General features: G+C 42.0%; 1 protein-coding gene across 1 annotated transcript; it reads left to right on the top strand.

The window, feature by feature from the left end:
• Positions 1-9056: 9056 nt before the first annotated feature.
• Positions 9057-14346, top strand: LOC139371417 (vesicular inhibitory amino acid transporter). The gene is made up of 2 exons (XM_071111813.1): positions 9057-9918; positions 11380-14346. Exons 1-2 carry the CDS (start codon positions 9499-9501, stop codon positions 12565-12567), a joined length of 1608 nt encoding a protein of 535 aa, XP_070967914.1. The 5' UTR covers positions 9057-9498; the 3' UTR covers positions 12568-14346.
• The last annotated feature ends 2381 nt before the right edge of the window (positions 14347-16727 follow it).

The following is a 16727-nucleotide window of genomic DNA, read 5'->3' as shown; positions in this document are numbered from 1 at the left end:
TAGGCTAGTAGAGAACACCTTTATTTAACCAGGTAGGCTAGTAGAGAACACCTTTATTTAACCAGGTAGGCTAGTTGAGAACACCTTTATTTAACCAGGTAGGCTAGTTGAGAACACCTTTATTTATCCAGGTAGGCTAGTAGAGAACACCTTTATTTAACCAGGTAGGCTAGTAGAGAACACCTTTATTTAACCAGGTAGGCTAGTTGAGAACACCTTTATTTAACCAGGTAGGCTAGTTGAGAACACCTTTATTTAACCAGGTAGGCAAGTTGAAAACACCTTTATTTAACCAGGTAGGCTAGTTGAGAACACCTTTATTTAACCAGGTAGGCCAGTTGAGAACACCTTTATTTAACCAGGTAGGCCAGTTGAGAACACCTTTATTTAACCAGGTAGGCAAGTTGAAAACACCTTTATTTAACCAGGTAGGCTAGTTGAAAACACCTTTATTTAACCAGGTAGGCTAGTTGAGAACACCTTTATTTAACCAGGTAGGCAAGTTGAAAACACCTTTATTTAACCAGGTAGGCTAGTTGAGAACACCTTTATTTAACCAGGTAGGCAAGTTGAGAACAAGTTCTCATTTACAACTGCGACCTGGCCAAGATAAAGCAAAGCAATTCGACACATGCAACAACACAGAGTTACACATGGAGTAAAACAAACATACAGTCAATAATACAGTAGAAAAAAAGAAAACAACAAAGTCTATATACAGTGAAATAGATTTAAATATATTGGATGTGAGCCGGCAGGCAGCTACACCTCTCCTAGTTATACACGCCGGGGTTGTGTTCAGTAGGGCTTGCCATAGCATAAATCTGTGTTCTTAGTGGTCAAGTTTCAGGATATACCTCCCTGTTTCACTCTGTTTCAAAACGTTTTCTCTCTACTGAATATGACCCAAGGCAGAAGTGCTTGGGGCCCAGGGAGAGCTGATATGGCGGCGCTTCTCACACACACATTCAAGTTTAATGAGAACAAAACGGTTGTACATGATCTACTGTGTCTGTGACTCGCTGCTGTACTCACTACAAGGAGACATTAGCCATGAGTCACACACACACACACCAGTCACACACACCAGACACACACACACCAGACACATGCCCCAGGCTCTAGAGCTCCACTGCTGGATGAAGTGATGTGTGATATCCATTGATTATTTCCCATTGCCACTAGCATGACGATCAATTGTTTCATGAACAGTTCACAGACTGACTTTTAGTTCAAGTAATCATTGGAGAAGTCCATACTTCCATGCAGATCTAACTATGTTGTGTATTTCAATCATTTGCAGGTTGATTCCTATTATTTACAATTCTAAATGCAAACGTTTCAATCCAGAATATGTCTGAGCCAAGTCAATGTGGAGGCTATATACAGGGGGTACTGGTACAGAGTCAATGTGGAGGCTATATACAGGGGGTACTGGTACAGAGTCAATGTGGAGGCTATATACAGGGGGTACCGGTACAGAGTCAATGTGGAGGCTATATACAGGGGGTACTGGTACAGAGTCAATGTGGAGGCTATATACAGGGTGTTACGGTACCGAGTCAATGTGGAGGCTATATACAGGGGGTACCGGTACCGAGTCAATGTGGAGGCTATATACAGGGGGTACCGGTACAGAGTCAATGTGGAGGCTATATACAGGGGGTACCGGTACAGAGTCAATGTGGAGGCTATATACAGGGGATACCGGTACAAAGTCAATGTAGAGGCTATATACAGGGGGTACCGGTACAGAGTCAATGTAGAGGCTATATACAGTGGGTACCGGTACCGAGTCAACGTGGAGGCTATATACAGGGGGTACCGGTACCGAGTCAACGTTGAGGCTATATACAGGGGTTACCGGAACCGAGTCCGTGTGGAGGCTATATAGGGGGGGGGGGGGGGGGGGGTACCGGTACTGAGCCAATGTGTGGGGGTGCAGGTTAGTCGAGGTAATGTCAATGTAAATAGGCCAGGTGGTCATTTGATTAGTTGTTCAGCAGTCTTATGGCTTGGGGGTAGAAGCTGTTGAGGATCATTTTGGCCCTGGGGGGGGGGGGCTAGACTTGGCATTCAGGTACTGCTCACCGTGTAGTAGAAAAGAGACCAGTCTATGACTTGGGTGACTGTTTTTTGGGCTGACATGCCTAGTATATAGGTCCTGGATGGCAGGAAGCTTGGCCACAGTGATGTACTGAGCTGTACGCACTACCCTCTGTCGCGCCTTTTAGTCAGATGCTGAACAGTTGCCGTACCAGGCGGTGAAGCAACCGGTCAGGATGCTCTCGATGGTGCAGCTGTTTAACTTTTTGAGGATCTGGGTATCCATGCCAGATCTTTTCAGTTTCCTGAGGGGGAATAGGCGTGCCCTTTTCACGACTGTCTTGGTGTGTTTGGACCATGATAGTTTGTTGGTGATGTGGACACCAAGGAACTTGAAACTCTCGCACTTCAGTCCTGTCGATGCCACTTCAGTCCTGTCGATGCCACTTCAGTCCTGTCGATGCCACTTCAGTCCTGTCGATGCCACTTCAGTCCCGTCAATGTTAATGGGAGCCTGTTCCACCTTCATTTTTGTATAGTCCACCACTGAAGGTGGTTGCCTTATGATGGTGGTCCTTTCTCGGCAGCTAGTGTGATAAATCAATGGCATAGCTCATTGTGCCAGCCCCGGGCCATAGCAGCTAGTCCCAACGGACCGGCTGAGTTTATTGTGTTCAAAGCGAGGGCTAAAAGGCAATTACAATGTTAATGTGTCACAGCGGGGAGGTGAAAACCTGGCTAGAGTGAAAAGACGAACGTCAAAGGTGATGGAGTGAGCGGAGTCACTCCAGTTTAACAACAAATGGCGCCTAGGGAGCACGCGGAACCCCGGGAACAACAAAGCCACTTAACCGGGAGGGAAAACAACTGGCACCATGAGACAAGAGACACCACCGACCACACAAGCGCTGACGATGAGAAAATACTGGATGAAAAATGAACAAATTAATAGGCCTAAAATAATATAAATTATGACAATGAAAATGCATTTACAATTATTTACATTGGATTTTCGAAAATGTTATTTGGTTAAAACCACAGTAGGCTAATTTATCCAAAACGGTTTTCTTTTATCTCACCAGAAATGTTATTCCTCGAGTGGCAAAGAGCACACCAGCCCAGCAGGGCTAATATCAACCACCTCGCCCGGTAGCCCTCTCGGGGCCTCATAATAAGCCATTAAACAGGCGCACTAAGACCATAATGAAAAGGCTCTTAGCGATTATCACCGCGCCACCTGGATGCATCTCTGGGGGAGGAGGAGGAATAAGAGGCTATGCTTGGTTTTCCTTACAGAGACACGTGGCAACGTGGAGAAAAGTACACTTTTATCCCTTATTTTTGTATTTATTCTTTATTTAACCTTTATTTAACCTTTATTTAACTAGGCAAGTCAGTTAAGAACAAATTCTTATTTTCAAACATTTGGCCTATTTTTCAATAAGTAGCCTTGTCCTTTTTTTCAGTCTGGTATTCGTTTAGTCAAGATTATATAGCTAACATGTTATATTATTGCATGGAAATCACAAAACGTTCCAGAATGGTCCGAAAATGGCAGCCATTATGTTCAGGGAGAAATCCAAGCAAATCTAATTGGAATGAATGGCAGTAGCGACATAGTGGATGCCATTCCTGCTTTTACTTATGCAGAAAACTAAAAGGCATGTGATAAATCATCATTTGTGTAGGCCTAACATAATTATTGTCAACCTAAAATATTGTCATATAATTATAAATACAGTTTATACGGGTTTTATTCAAGGGTTCTGTACAAATAGCCTCAAAACATGTAAACAGACCATAAATGTATACATTTGAGTTTTCTAGGAAAGCTGTGAATGTTATTATATGATACACTATCAGTACTTACTTTAATTTACATCTTGTCAGTTCTATCATCAATTGATTTCATCCAGTGTTTGGCTGTGGATTGACTGCATTGTTTGAATGGAATATTGGCATATTGGCAGTTAATTAAGAAATATTTATGAATGAATTCCTTTAAAACTGTCTGGCTAGCTAGCTAACACACAAAGCAGATAATCTTTAAATTGAAACAATATTTTATCCCAGTACTGCCTGACCATGGTCGACCAACTCCCTGACCAAAATAGCTGACCTTTATCCCGACATAAGAACGTTCATGTACATTCCAGTATTCTAATTCCGAATTCTATGGTTCTAGGAGGAGGTATATGCATTTAATTGAAGTTGGCAATATAATTTGGCTAAATATTGGCTAATCAGGGCGATAATGCAGTGATTGTGATGCTAATGTTAATGGATTCCGGAAAGAGAAAAGCTCTCTGGATAGGCTAATTCCCCTGCGCCGTGCGCGGTCTCTAGAGAGACGGAGTGTCTTTTCAGGTTTCCTTATTAATTGAAGTGTGTTATGTGTTATTTTCTGCCTCGCTGAGCAGTCTATGACGTGACCGCGTCAGTCAGTCAGCCAGCCAAGGGTTAAATGAAAGGGGATTGGGCTAAAGTAATGCATTATCTTTCACAGGCTCTGGTCTAGTGGACTATGTGCAACGTTTTTCTTACAGGATATGAAAATAGGCCTAGCTTTGAATTAAATACCTGGATCATATTTCTACATCATACTGTTAAACATAAATTGTGTTATTGTTATGGATGTCAGATCATACAAACGTGATGAGACAGGGGTAACCTACATATGTAACATGGGCACAGCTGACATCAAACACAGCCATAGACCTACTGTAACAGTAGCCTATGTTATTAAGTTCGTGTGATTTCTTACATCTGTCACCAATATCAAGTCCCCTGTTCCCTTTAACCAATTATTTTAGGCAAAGCATGAGCGAGCGCATGTTCCAGACTGTACTGCGCATGATCGAAAAAGTCAGAGTTTGTGTGCTATGACTTTCAGCCTCCCTCAAGCGCACAGCACAGTGCAGTGTTCTGAGTGATCTCTCCCCCCATTACCATCATCACGGCTACAGTGACAGTGAGTGTTCTCAATTCTCTCTCTCTTTAAGACTTCTCCCTACTACACTGATTAATGTACCCGCGCGCACAGACACGGGAGGTTCACTTCACACACTCGTTCTTGTATAATCTCTTTCACTCACTCTCTTTCTTTCTCTTTCTCTCTCGCTCTCTCTTTCTCACACACATACACTTGAAATATCTTATTTATGGGCATTATACGATTGCTATTTTATTTTTACTGAATGATTTGTGGCATTGATAGTCTACATAGTCTACATGTTTTGGTCTGGTTGGGTAGAATTTCAACCACATCTCAGAATATTTGACAAACATATTTTCTCTTCAGTGGCTCATATTGTGCTAATTAATCATTTTGTGGTTGGGGGAGGAGGAGGGGACATGTGCCAGCTCAGCCAAGTGTGTAATAGGGAAAATGACAGAGCAGACTGCTTCAGAGCCGGAGGTGGGAGGGGTCTAGAGGCCCACGGGTGAATTGATGTGAGGAGAGGAGTGGAGAGAAGAGACGGGTGAGTTTTCGATTGACTCCACATCATATTAAAACACACGGCCTGTGAATGAATATGTTTCCTCTGCCCCTGTAAGGCCTACCCAATACATGGGTGCCTCAAAAACAATAGAGCCACAAACCGGATTGGCTACATGCATATAAAACAAGCGTTTATTGGCTATCTTCCCTTAATCTGTATTCTCAAGGTGACAACTATTCGTTGAGAATCCTCCTGGGACCCGACATCTTGACCCCTTGTTGCCTTCAATGATAGGTGATAAAGTGAGCATTGACTAGATAAAATCACTATTACCCCCATGCAATTCAATCGCACCCAGACCATGAATTTGTTCACTATAGGCTACAACTCTGGTATTCGAATCAAACATAAAATGGTGAGCAAACCACACACAAGGACAGACACACACAGAATCACATTGACTTGCTGATTATATTTATCAAGATGAAACTAGAATGTATGTACTTGAGAGGTTGTTATAGCTGCAAAATAACTGACCAGGGCCATATCTAAAGACTGGACGGTAGTGAGGACAATCTATCTGACAGATTATATGCACAGTGGAACGAGTCGAACGACGACTCTCTCAGACTCGCTGACTCTCCATTTGAGAATTCCATCAGTTAATGTTTTTTTTTTAAAAGGTTTTGCACCTGCATACGGTCTGTCATCACACAAAACGTCAATAGCACGTTATTAATGTGTTCGTGGAACACAATATCACGCGCACTCGACAAAATATGAATCACGTATGGAAAAGGGAGGGGTGTTGATTGAAAAGACTGACAGCCAGTCAAATAAGCTATTGTTTTTGTGTATAATCAATCTTTTGTGTTTTTCTTTTAGTGCAGATGTAAACATGTGTGTAAACATTTTTTGTTTTGACCATCTAATTTATGTTCTTCATAACAAATAATTAAAACGAGTGTCTGTCTAATTAAAAGAAGTGTGCCTACCTTTAATAAGCAATTGGCTAATAAACAATGCCGATTATTATCTGTAAGCAAGTCTCGCGGTGGGAAACTACCTTAGATTCTGCACTGTAACCCCCTCCTCTGGTGTCATGGCTGTTCTTTTCATTCTACAACACATTCAATCACAGTCCTACACATCAGAGGAGGTCTGGACGAGGCTGATAACGCCGCCTGTGATTAACCCCTTCACTCTCTCTGGGGACCGCTTCTATTGTATTTCTGACTCCGTCTTCTCTCTCAGAAAATACCGTTTATGTTTGGTCGTGCAATGTGTAGGCTAAGCCCCCTTTTCTCAGTTATTTTAGGGAACATTTTCATTGTGGGAATTGAGATATATGCTAAACATTTTAATAGACTAGATATCATTGCCAATCACTGGTGGGATTTTTTTAAATGTGTTTTTCATAGGTATTTTTCCAGCTAATTCCTGGTGATGTTTGATGTTTTACTGTCCCCTAATGTTTTAGGAACCTGGCAGATACACGTGCGTGGTGACTGTAGACTAAAATGCAAATCACCTATTTGAAATGTGAACATACGTAAGCTGCTGCATGAAGCCTTCGGTGGTTGGTATTGAACGTGATATAGCCTAGTCCAACAGAACGACAGCAACAATAGGATAAAACCCATGCTTTTCTTCAGCACTCAAACAAGCCAAGCAGCGACGGCAGGTTGTTTTGTCGCTGTTCTTCTGCACGTGGTGCAGAACCTCAATCAGGAAATAAACAAAGGACCAATTAAGATGATCAATTAATCTCTAATTGATTCATGAATTCCCCATGCCCAGAATAATATGAGTTTAGAAACATCAAAATGTCAATAGTCACTCGTTGAAAATAAAACATGTCTAGTGATTAAAAAAACAGGCATATAGCCTCATCCTATGTTTCCACCGCAGAACGCCAAAAAGAGCTGTCCAAAGAGAACAATAGAATTCTCCTAAATTGTAAGACATTTTTCGAATCAAAGTGTACATTTAATTCAGCACCAAATAGGTTGAATGAAGAATAGTATTAGGCTTAGAAATATAGAACTCATCCCAGGCATTAGTGTCGCGCTCTTACATGACGTCTTTATTTTTGCCTGGCGAAACATTGGAAAGCGGCACACGCAAACAATCGCAAACAATGAGGAAGAAACAGCTGTTGGGGTGACTTGCTGTTGTAAAAAATGTAAACATCTAGCTCACTCCTATTTTCAGGCTTCTGCTGCGTCCTTTGCACACTGCATGGGTTAGCTCGGGCAGAATAATTTCTAATTTAAAAGTTTACAAATAATAATCTTCGAATAATGATTATTTATTGCACGTTGATAGCTAATTATACGTTGTTATTATTATTAAGACTAATACAAACTAGGCCTTCCTATTGGTATCTATTATAATTAAATAGTTGTGTTAGGCTATTTGAGAATTAAATTGTTTTAGTAAAACAATAAACACGTTTTGGACTCGTGCTGCATGCCAGAGTAAATATGTGTATTTAATATTTATAGTCAAAAGGAAAATCTATATCCACGCATAGCAATAAACCTTTTCTGGAGATGATCCCATATATGGGCCTGCAATCACGTCACAATCTTTTTTTTAAACTCGCAACTCATATCGATCTCCAAAAATAGTTTGCTATTAAAAGCTATAGTTCTCTCAATCAATGGTTGAATTAAAAACACATTAAGGTGAAAGCTTCATCCAAAATATTATCTTGATAAGGTTCAATAAAACGACACAATAAAACGTGCTATGTATGGCCAATGCATTTAACCTGAAAATACAGCACTTTTATCCTAATTTCGAATTGAATTATTGGCTGCGTTTTAGAAACAAAACCAAGGATATATTATTTTTCTATTTAGATATCACGTCGGGTTATTAAAAAAAGGGTGTTTTTCTAACAAATAAGATGTTCTGGTTCATAAAACGCAAGCCTTAGATATAAAGCAGCCTTTAAATCAGCAGCAATACACGTTTTTCTTTCTCTATTGGCTACATGGAATTAACGTTCACCTTACCATCGACAGCCTATTTTGATTGACGAAACAAGAAAATAAGCATTTTCTTCACGAATAAACGAAAAAAAAAACACATTTTAAATTCGATCCATTTAATTCCAGTAGGCACATCCAACTATCTTTGCCACTGAAGACACGCGCGTCCTCTTGTCGTTCAAAATGAAACTCAATGGTCCTAACAAAAGGTGGTCCTAACAAAAGGTGGTCATTTTCTAGTCTGAAAGTTACATAACTAGGTCCAACGAGTTGATGGTTTCTCCCTACAGTTCCCGCCTAGCTCCTTTTATAGGCCACACGTAAAGTTATTTAGTCGAAGCCCCCAGAATGCCATTGGATGTTAGAATTAAGTTTTGTAGAATATGGGGGTAGGGATGGGTCGGGGTACCGTAAGCACCTCCCCTAGAAATGCAGCAAATAGCTCCCGTTTTCTTCTATGGGGTGGCTGCGCCCGCTGGGGGCTGGAGACGTGTTTCACGAAGCAGAGTCCTTGCATTGGCAGGCTGATGATGACACGTGCCTCCTCTTTACCACCCCCAGGCTCAAGCGTACCGCATTGGCATCGGTAACGAACAAGGAAAACCAACTGTGGAAGCGCTGCTGCAACCGTTATTATCAATAACCCAACTAAATATTAGAAATTGCAACGCGCAATTTAGAGTAATCCTCTGCGTAATAAATTGTTTCCCTTCAGAAAAATCGTGTATCCAGATCGGACGTTTTCGTCGAGCTAAAGAAGAGAGTGCGTTAACAAGATGCAGAGACGGAGCGCCGACGTCTGAAGGTGACATGAACCTGGGGATGATCAAGAAGTGGAGATAGCAACTGAACAACCATCAGGGCTTTATCAAACCACTGTTTGTACCATAGCCTCGTTTTATTAATGTACAGAAACATATCTGCAAACTAAAGTCGTTGACTATTTATTGTATTTGAATTAGAGAAAAAACCCCGTCACCGACTAGGTAAACCAGACAGAGGAAGCAACAATGGCACATTTAATTCGAAGCAAGTTTCAAAATAAACTGTCAAATGCGGCAACTTCCGTGTCGAATAAATCCACTGCGAAGGTGAGCGGGATGATGGCCAGGATGGGCTTCCAGGCGGCCACAGACGAGGAGGGACTGGGCTTCGCCGCATGCGATGATTTGGATTACGACCACCGGCAAGGACTGCAGATGGACATCATGAAATCGGATGAAATGGGTGGTGGAGACGTTGGAGAAGGGAGTGGAGAGGGTGGCATGGCTGGAGGAGAAGACGGAATGGCGACTGGGGACAGCCACTACCAGAGAGATGGCACCGGACCCCCGCCCTCCGGTTCTAAAGCCTCAGGTCTGGGCGAAGAAGAAAAATCACCAAAAATCACCGCTTGGGAAGCGGGCTGGAACGTCACCAATGCAATCCAGGTAAACACGCATTCAGATAACCAGATGAAACTTCATGGGTTTTGCTTGTGTCCTCTTCCCCTCATTCACTCCTGCATTCATTCATTTTGTCGTGTTACCTGCCACAGCCAAAAGTGAAGAAATATACATAGCTTTTCCTTCAAACTGATTGCAACCACGAAATGAATACTTGAAAACGGCACATGGAGATGGGTTACCGCAGTCGATATAGACAACCAATTAGACTACCAATGGTTCCTTGTGAAAAATAAAGAAGAAGAACGAGCCCATCTGACAGGATATTTCGTTTTGATTTAGGATTTAGAGATGAATTGGGCTATTTGAACACATCGATCATTTATGTGATTTGGATAGGTTCATAATGAGCGGGGGAAACGGAATGACGTGCATGCTGTTAGAATAAGAAGATAACCGCTGGGCGTGAAACGTAATGTTTTGTTGTATTTCATTATATGAAGCCATACACATAGCCTATAGAATAATGATCAAATATACTGAAATAGTCTAATTCCATGGAGGAGACCCATAGACTTTCATTTTACAAAAGAAAATGACGTACTGACCCATTGATGCAGTTTTACGCACGAGCCCTGGCTCTGTCGATCCGGCGCGCATTCAAGTAGCAGCTCTACTTTTGAAAGGATCTCCCCTTCAGATCGACAGGTGACCTTCTAGATAACCATCTCATCAAGGTCATTAAGATATAGCCTAATCTATGCGTCTCTGTGCTTTTCTCGATAGCCTTTCCGATACGTTATAGCCATTTTATAACGCACTTCACCATTACATTACGCGTGTCCATCACCTACAACCATGTAATATATGGTGACCGTTTAAATGTTAACATTTCCTCGACAGTGTATTTCGTATGATGTGTTGCTTTGTTCCTGTTTGGATCCCATAAAGAGCTTACGGTTGATCCTAATAAATACTTAAATGAGGCAAAAAAAGTCCCTAAGCCAAGCTCCGTCCCATCATACGTTATTCAGGCCATAGTCATCATCATGGCAGTCACCGTTACGTCTCCTTTACGTGTCTCCTTTAGAACCCCTTAATGACTTTAACACATTTAGCTGGAATGGGCACGCTCACAGCGAAATGGAATCCCCACCAGAACATATACATTGTATCCCCCATTGAATCATGTTACACATAGGATATATTATAATGCTTATAATGCATGACGTTATGATCAACAAATAAATATATATTCTAATCTGGAATTGGCCAACCCATGTTGTGTTTATTATGTCCATACCCATACTACAAACCCCTAGCTTTAAGCTATACTTTCATGTATATATAGCATATGTTTAGGCTTTATTAAAACGCATTAGTTATTACCAAGCAAAACCCACATTTTATATAGCCTATTGTATTGAATTTCCTATATTGTGGACTGGTTATGCGTTGTTCCCATAGGCCAATCCATCTCCATGTTGTGTATTTTTGTGTTTTCAGGGGATGTTCGTTCTGGGTTTACCATACGCCATTCTCCACGGGGGCTACCTCGGACTGTTTCTCATTATTTTCGCCGCCGTGGTATGTTGCTACACGGGGAAAATCCTCATCGCCTGCCTGTACGAGGAGGACGAAGACGGTCAACTGGTGCGTGTGAGGGACACATACGTGGACATAGCCAACGCGTGTTGTCAGCCGAGGTTTCCATCTTTAGGTGGTCATATCGTGAATGTAGCCCAGATCATTGAGCTGGTAATGACGTGTATCCTGTACGTTGTTGTGAGCGGTAATCTGATGTACAACAGCTTTCCCACGCTTCCTATCTCTCAGAAGTCCTGGGCCATAGTGGCCACCGCCGCCCTGCTACCCTGCGCCTTCCTCAAGAACCTCAAGTCCGTCTCAAAATTCAGCTTGCTGTGCACTATCGCGCACTTCGTCATCAACATCCTGGTAATTGCCTACTGCCTCTCCAGAGCGCGTGACTGGGCCTGGGACAAAGTCAAATTCTACATCGATGTAAAGAAGTTTCCGATTTCTATTGGAATCATTGTGTTCAGTTACACCTCTCAGATTTTCCTTCCGTCGCTCGAGGGGAACATGCAGAAGCCCAGCGAGTTCCATTGCATGATGAACTGGACCCACATCGCCGCGTGTGTCCTCAAAGGCCTGTTCGCCCTCGTGGCCTACCTGACTTGGGCGGATGCCACCAAGGAGGTCATCACAGACAACCTGCCCTCAACCATCAGGGCTGTCGTAAACCTCTTCTTAGTGTCCAAAGCCTTACTGTCATACCCATTACCATTCTTCGCTGCAGTCGAGGTTTTGGAGAAATCCTTTTTTAATGAACAAGAACGCACGTGGTTCCCAAATTGCTACGGGGGCGATGGACGCCTGAAAGCGTGGGGCCTCACTCTCAGATGCAGCCTTGTGGTGTTCACGTTGCTCATGGCCATTTATGTACCGCATTTTGCCCTTCTCATGGGTCTAACCGGCAGCATGACGGGCGCGGGGCTGTGCTTTCTGCTCCCCAGCCTCTTCCACCTCAAGCTGCTATGGAGAAAGCTGCTATGGCACCACGTATTCTTTGATGTCGCTATATTTGTAATAGGAGGCATATGCGCTATCTCCGGTTTCATCCACTCAATGGAGGGACTCATAGAAGCTTATAAATATGGCATAGAAGATTAGCCAAGCAACAGTCTGCTGGATATAGATGTTACTGCACATCCATCTTAAAGTGAATAACTGAAATCACCACTGAGCGCAGTCAGCCCATGCTTACACAATTCATGCGAAATAAATGCGCGCACAGAATGCAGTGCACGCACACATTTTCGCGTGCTCATTACACCCTTGCATTGACACACACGCGTGCGCGCGCGGAGAGTGAGAGACACAAAAGTCACAAAACATGACACACGATATGGACAATTCAACTTGTAATGTATAGCCTAAATATGACTAAATGAATATCAATATGTTTCAGTGGAGTGAAGGTTTACAATAGTTCAATCGACCTAAACAAAATTGCTAAATGAGCAATGCGTCATTTCATCTCTCTATGGAGGTCTCGTGCCACCTGGAGAGCCATTTCATTTGACATTCAAGTTTATATTCTTAGAAAAAAAAGCTTCTGGAGAGAACCAAAAAGGGTCCTATGCTTGCTTCATGTATGGCACAACTTAAGGTTCTATATAGAACCAACGTTGGTCTAGAACCCTATCTGGAACCCAAGGGTTCTATATTGAAAAACGTTTGGTTCTGTGGAGAATAACCCCTTGAGGGTTCTGATCAAAGAACCCTGCAAAATGGTGCTATATAGAACCTTTCGGGGTGCCAAGCAATACAACCCTTGTTGGTTCTTTCCAGAAGCGTTTATTATAGGAGTGCGTGTGGTTGTGGACTTGGACAGTTCGACGGCATAATGTGACTAAACGGTACAAACGGAGCTGTACGTTTTTTTACTTCTTCTTTTCTTCTTCTACGTTATTTGCAATATTTAAAATATTGTAATGTGGACCTATCACGATGACAACTAATATAACGGCAATAAAGTATATCACCAAGACAGAATAAATACAATACTTTTGTTTTATTTCTTTAACAAGCAAGTAGGTTAAGAACAAACTATTATTTACAATGACGGCCTACACCTATACATATCATGGATTATGCCCATATAACGTGTTACTGAATACTAGGAATATCTCAAATATCTTTACAGAGAAGTAATTATTCTCTTCAAGCGCTATAATGGAAACAGTATGATTATGGTGGTCTAATTACATGCACAGCTACTTTAACTATGCATTGAATGTATGATATTGAGACAGATAAGAAAATCATTCTGGAGTTGGAAGGTGGAAAAGAAAACGGTTATAACCAGAGTAAGGAAAGACGTGTTTTGGATATTTGAATGAATAACCATTAGCCTACAACATATCGTTAGGCTTACACTTACCTGTCGCACGTGAAATTGTGAGGGGAAAAAAACGGTAAAATCCCCTTGAAGTCAAAAGCCAAATCGTTAGCGTTCGGAGAACGGCGTTTTAGGACCACAAGTTCCAAAGTTATTTGGCCCTTATTCGCCCTAGACAGAGAACAAATACTGTCGCGTCAGTAAGAACACCCAACCCACGTGGAATTCTGTCACTCTCAATTCGAAGTTATCCCCTTGTTTCACATTATGCATTTTAATTGTAAACTATTCATGCGATATTAATGTGAATAATTCGAGGTCCGGAATCAAGTGTCTGAATAACACAAATATGAAGACATCATACAAAGAAGAACATGTCCATAAAGACATTTTTCATTCTGTGCAATCCAACGGGTCACGTGGAAATGTTATAAAACCGTATGTGTAGTGTTATTGTGGTTTCAAAAAGATGGAATGTAGCCTATATCTCATAAATCGTTATCATATACCGTGAAAATGAATATTAAAGAATAAAGAAATAAGTGAAATTATATTGTATGTGGTTTTATGTGATTAAAACGAAAACCGTGAGAAACATGTATTTTTTTCTCTATAAATAGAATAAAATGTTTAAAAAATGTTGAAGAATACTTAGATTTTTTTTTGCATATATACGATTAATTATAAAAAATACATGCATGGTTTTGTTTAATGATTAACGTTTTATGAGTGCTATTCCTGTGTAATAGCCACTCTGAATTACAGGAATTATGCAATTACATTCAAGCCCAAAAAGGTCATGTTTCAGTTAATTAAACATGTGTTGTTTTTAAGCGCGCGCGCGCGAGAGAGAGGTTCAAGTGAGCACTGCCAACAGTGAATGCAGGTGCACAAGTCACGTGTCATAATTGTTACGGTTTGCTTCGATTAATGGTACATTTTAGCCAGTAATTGTCTATAATGACAGTAGCTTTTGCTATTGCTTGGAATAGCCTAGCCCTATATATCTAAAACGCTATATAGAATAAAGAAAATGGTAGCCTAAAGGTTAATAGTTTAAGGTTATGTGCAGCTTGTAGGCCTAGTCCACTTTGGTTCCTCATGCTTGTATAAATTTAGTGGAATGAAGTTATAACAGACGGTATGTTATTGGCCAGATTTTTGCTGTGGGGCACAAGCAGATAGGCCTGCCTGTTCATTGAACATGTGGATTGCGTGTTTAAAATTTTTTTTGCATCTGGGCCGCAGGCCTATTTGGGAGGACCTGCACACCGTGCACAGTCCATCTCCATAAGGTTAACAATCTGTTGATGTAAATTCATATATGGACATTGACAGAGGTTTACAGTAGCTCTTGATTACCTCAACCCAATCTGCGCACTCTACAGCTGAAAGTAGGCTACTAAAGAGGATGAGATTAGAAAAGGGAAAAGAGGCGTTGCTGTCTGACTACACTACAAAACCAAAAGTATGTGGACACCTGCTCATCGAACATCTCATTCTAATATCATGGGCATTAATATGGAGTTGGTCCCCCCTTTCCTGCTATAACAGCCTCCATTCTTCTGGGAAAGCTTTCTACTAGATGTTGGAACATTGCTGCAGGGACTTTCTTCCATTCAGCCACAAGAGCATTAGTGAGGTCGGGCCCTGATGTTGGGCGATTCGGCCTGGCTCGCAGTCGGTGTCCCAATTCATCCCAAAGGCGTTATATGGGGTTCAGGTCAGGGCTCTCTGCAGGCCGGTCAAGTTCTTCCACACCAATCTCAACTAACCATTTCTGTATGGACCTCACTTAGTGCTTGGGGACATTGGGGAAGGCCCTTTCCCTGTTTCAGCGTGCCAAACTGTTGCCACAAAGTTGGAAGCACAAAATTGTCTAGTGTCTCATTGTATGCTGTAGCCTTAAGATTTCCCTTCACTGGAACAAAGGGACCTGAACCACAGCCCTAGACCAGTATTCCTCGTCCACCAAACTTCAGTTGGCACTATGCTTTCGGGCAGGTAGCGTTCTCCTGGCATCAGTCAAACCCAGATTCGTCCACCAAACTGCCAGACGGTGAAGTGTAATGTATCACTCAGAACGTGTTTCCAGTGCTCCAGAGTCCAATGGCAGCGAGCTTTACACAACTCCAGCTGACACTTGGCAGTGTGATCTTAGGCGTGTGTGCGAATCCTCAGCCATGGAAACCCATTCTGTGAAGCTTCACTTTAACAGCACTGACCGGGGCAGCTCTAGCAGGGCAGAAATCTGACCAAATGAGTTGTTGGAAAGGTTGATAGTCACTAAGCTCTTCAGCAAGGCCATTCTAATGCCAATGTCTATGGAGATTGCAATGGGTGTGTGGCAGGTAGCCTTGTGGTTAGAGCGTTGGACTAGTAACCGAAAGGTTGCAAGATTGAATCCCCGACCTGACACGGTAAAAATGTCGTTCTGCCACTGAACAAGGCAGTTAACCCACTGTTCCTAGGCCATCATTGAAAATAACTCTTAAACGACTTGCCTAGTTAAAGGTATTAAAAAAAAAAAACACATGGTCAGCGATGGGTGTAGCTAAAAATAGCTGAAACCACTCATTTGAAGGGGTGTTACACGAATATATGAAAGTATTTGAGCTGAGAATCGAGATTCACAGAAATGACTAACGGCAATTTTGCTACATTTAACAGACTTCGGCTTAGTTGCCTTTTCAAATTCACATCAGTGGAGGTATGGTTGATCGTCACTAGGTACAATCAAAAATAAATTCTTAACGGCATAACAGGATATAGAATATTGGACAAAGGCCAAACACTAAATTCGTGACGCAAACGCTTAACCAACTGGATTGTTAAAAGCGTTGAATGATCAACCATTTTAACGACACTGACACCTGAACGTAGACGAGGCACAGGGAACGATTGAGGCTATTGCGTCACTTACCGTCGA

The sequence above is a fragment of the Oncorhynchus clarkii genome, chromosome 17, assembly GCF_045791955.1.
Source record: "Oncorhynchus clarkii lewisi isolate Uvic-CL-2024 chromosome 17, UVic_Ocla_1.0, whole genome shotgun sequence".
Lineage (NCBI taxonomy): Eukaryota > Metazoa > Chordata > Actinopteri > Salmoniformes > Salmonidae > Oncorhynchus > Oncorhynchus clarkii.
Note: the sequence above shows the minus strand (reverse complement) of the source record. Positions and strands in the feature narration are given on the sequence as shown.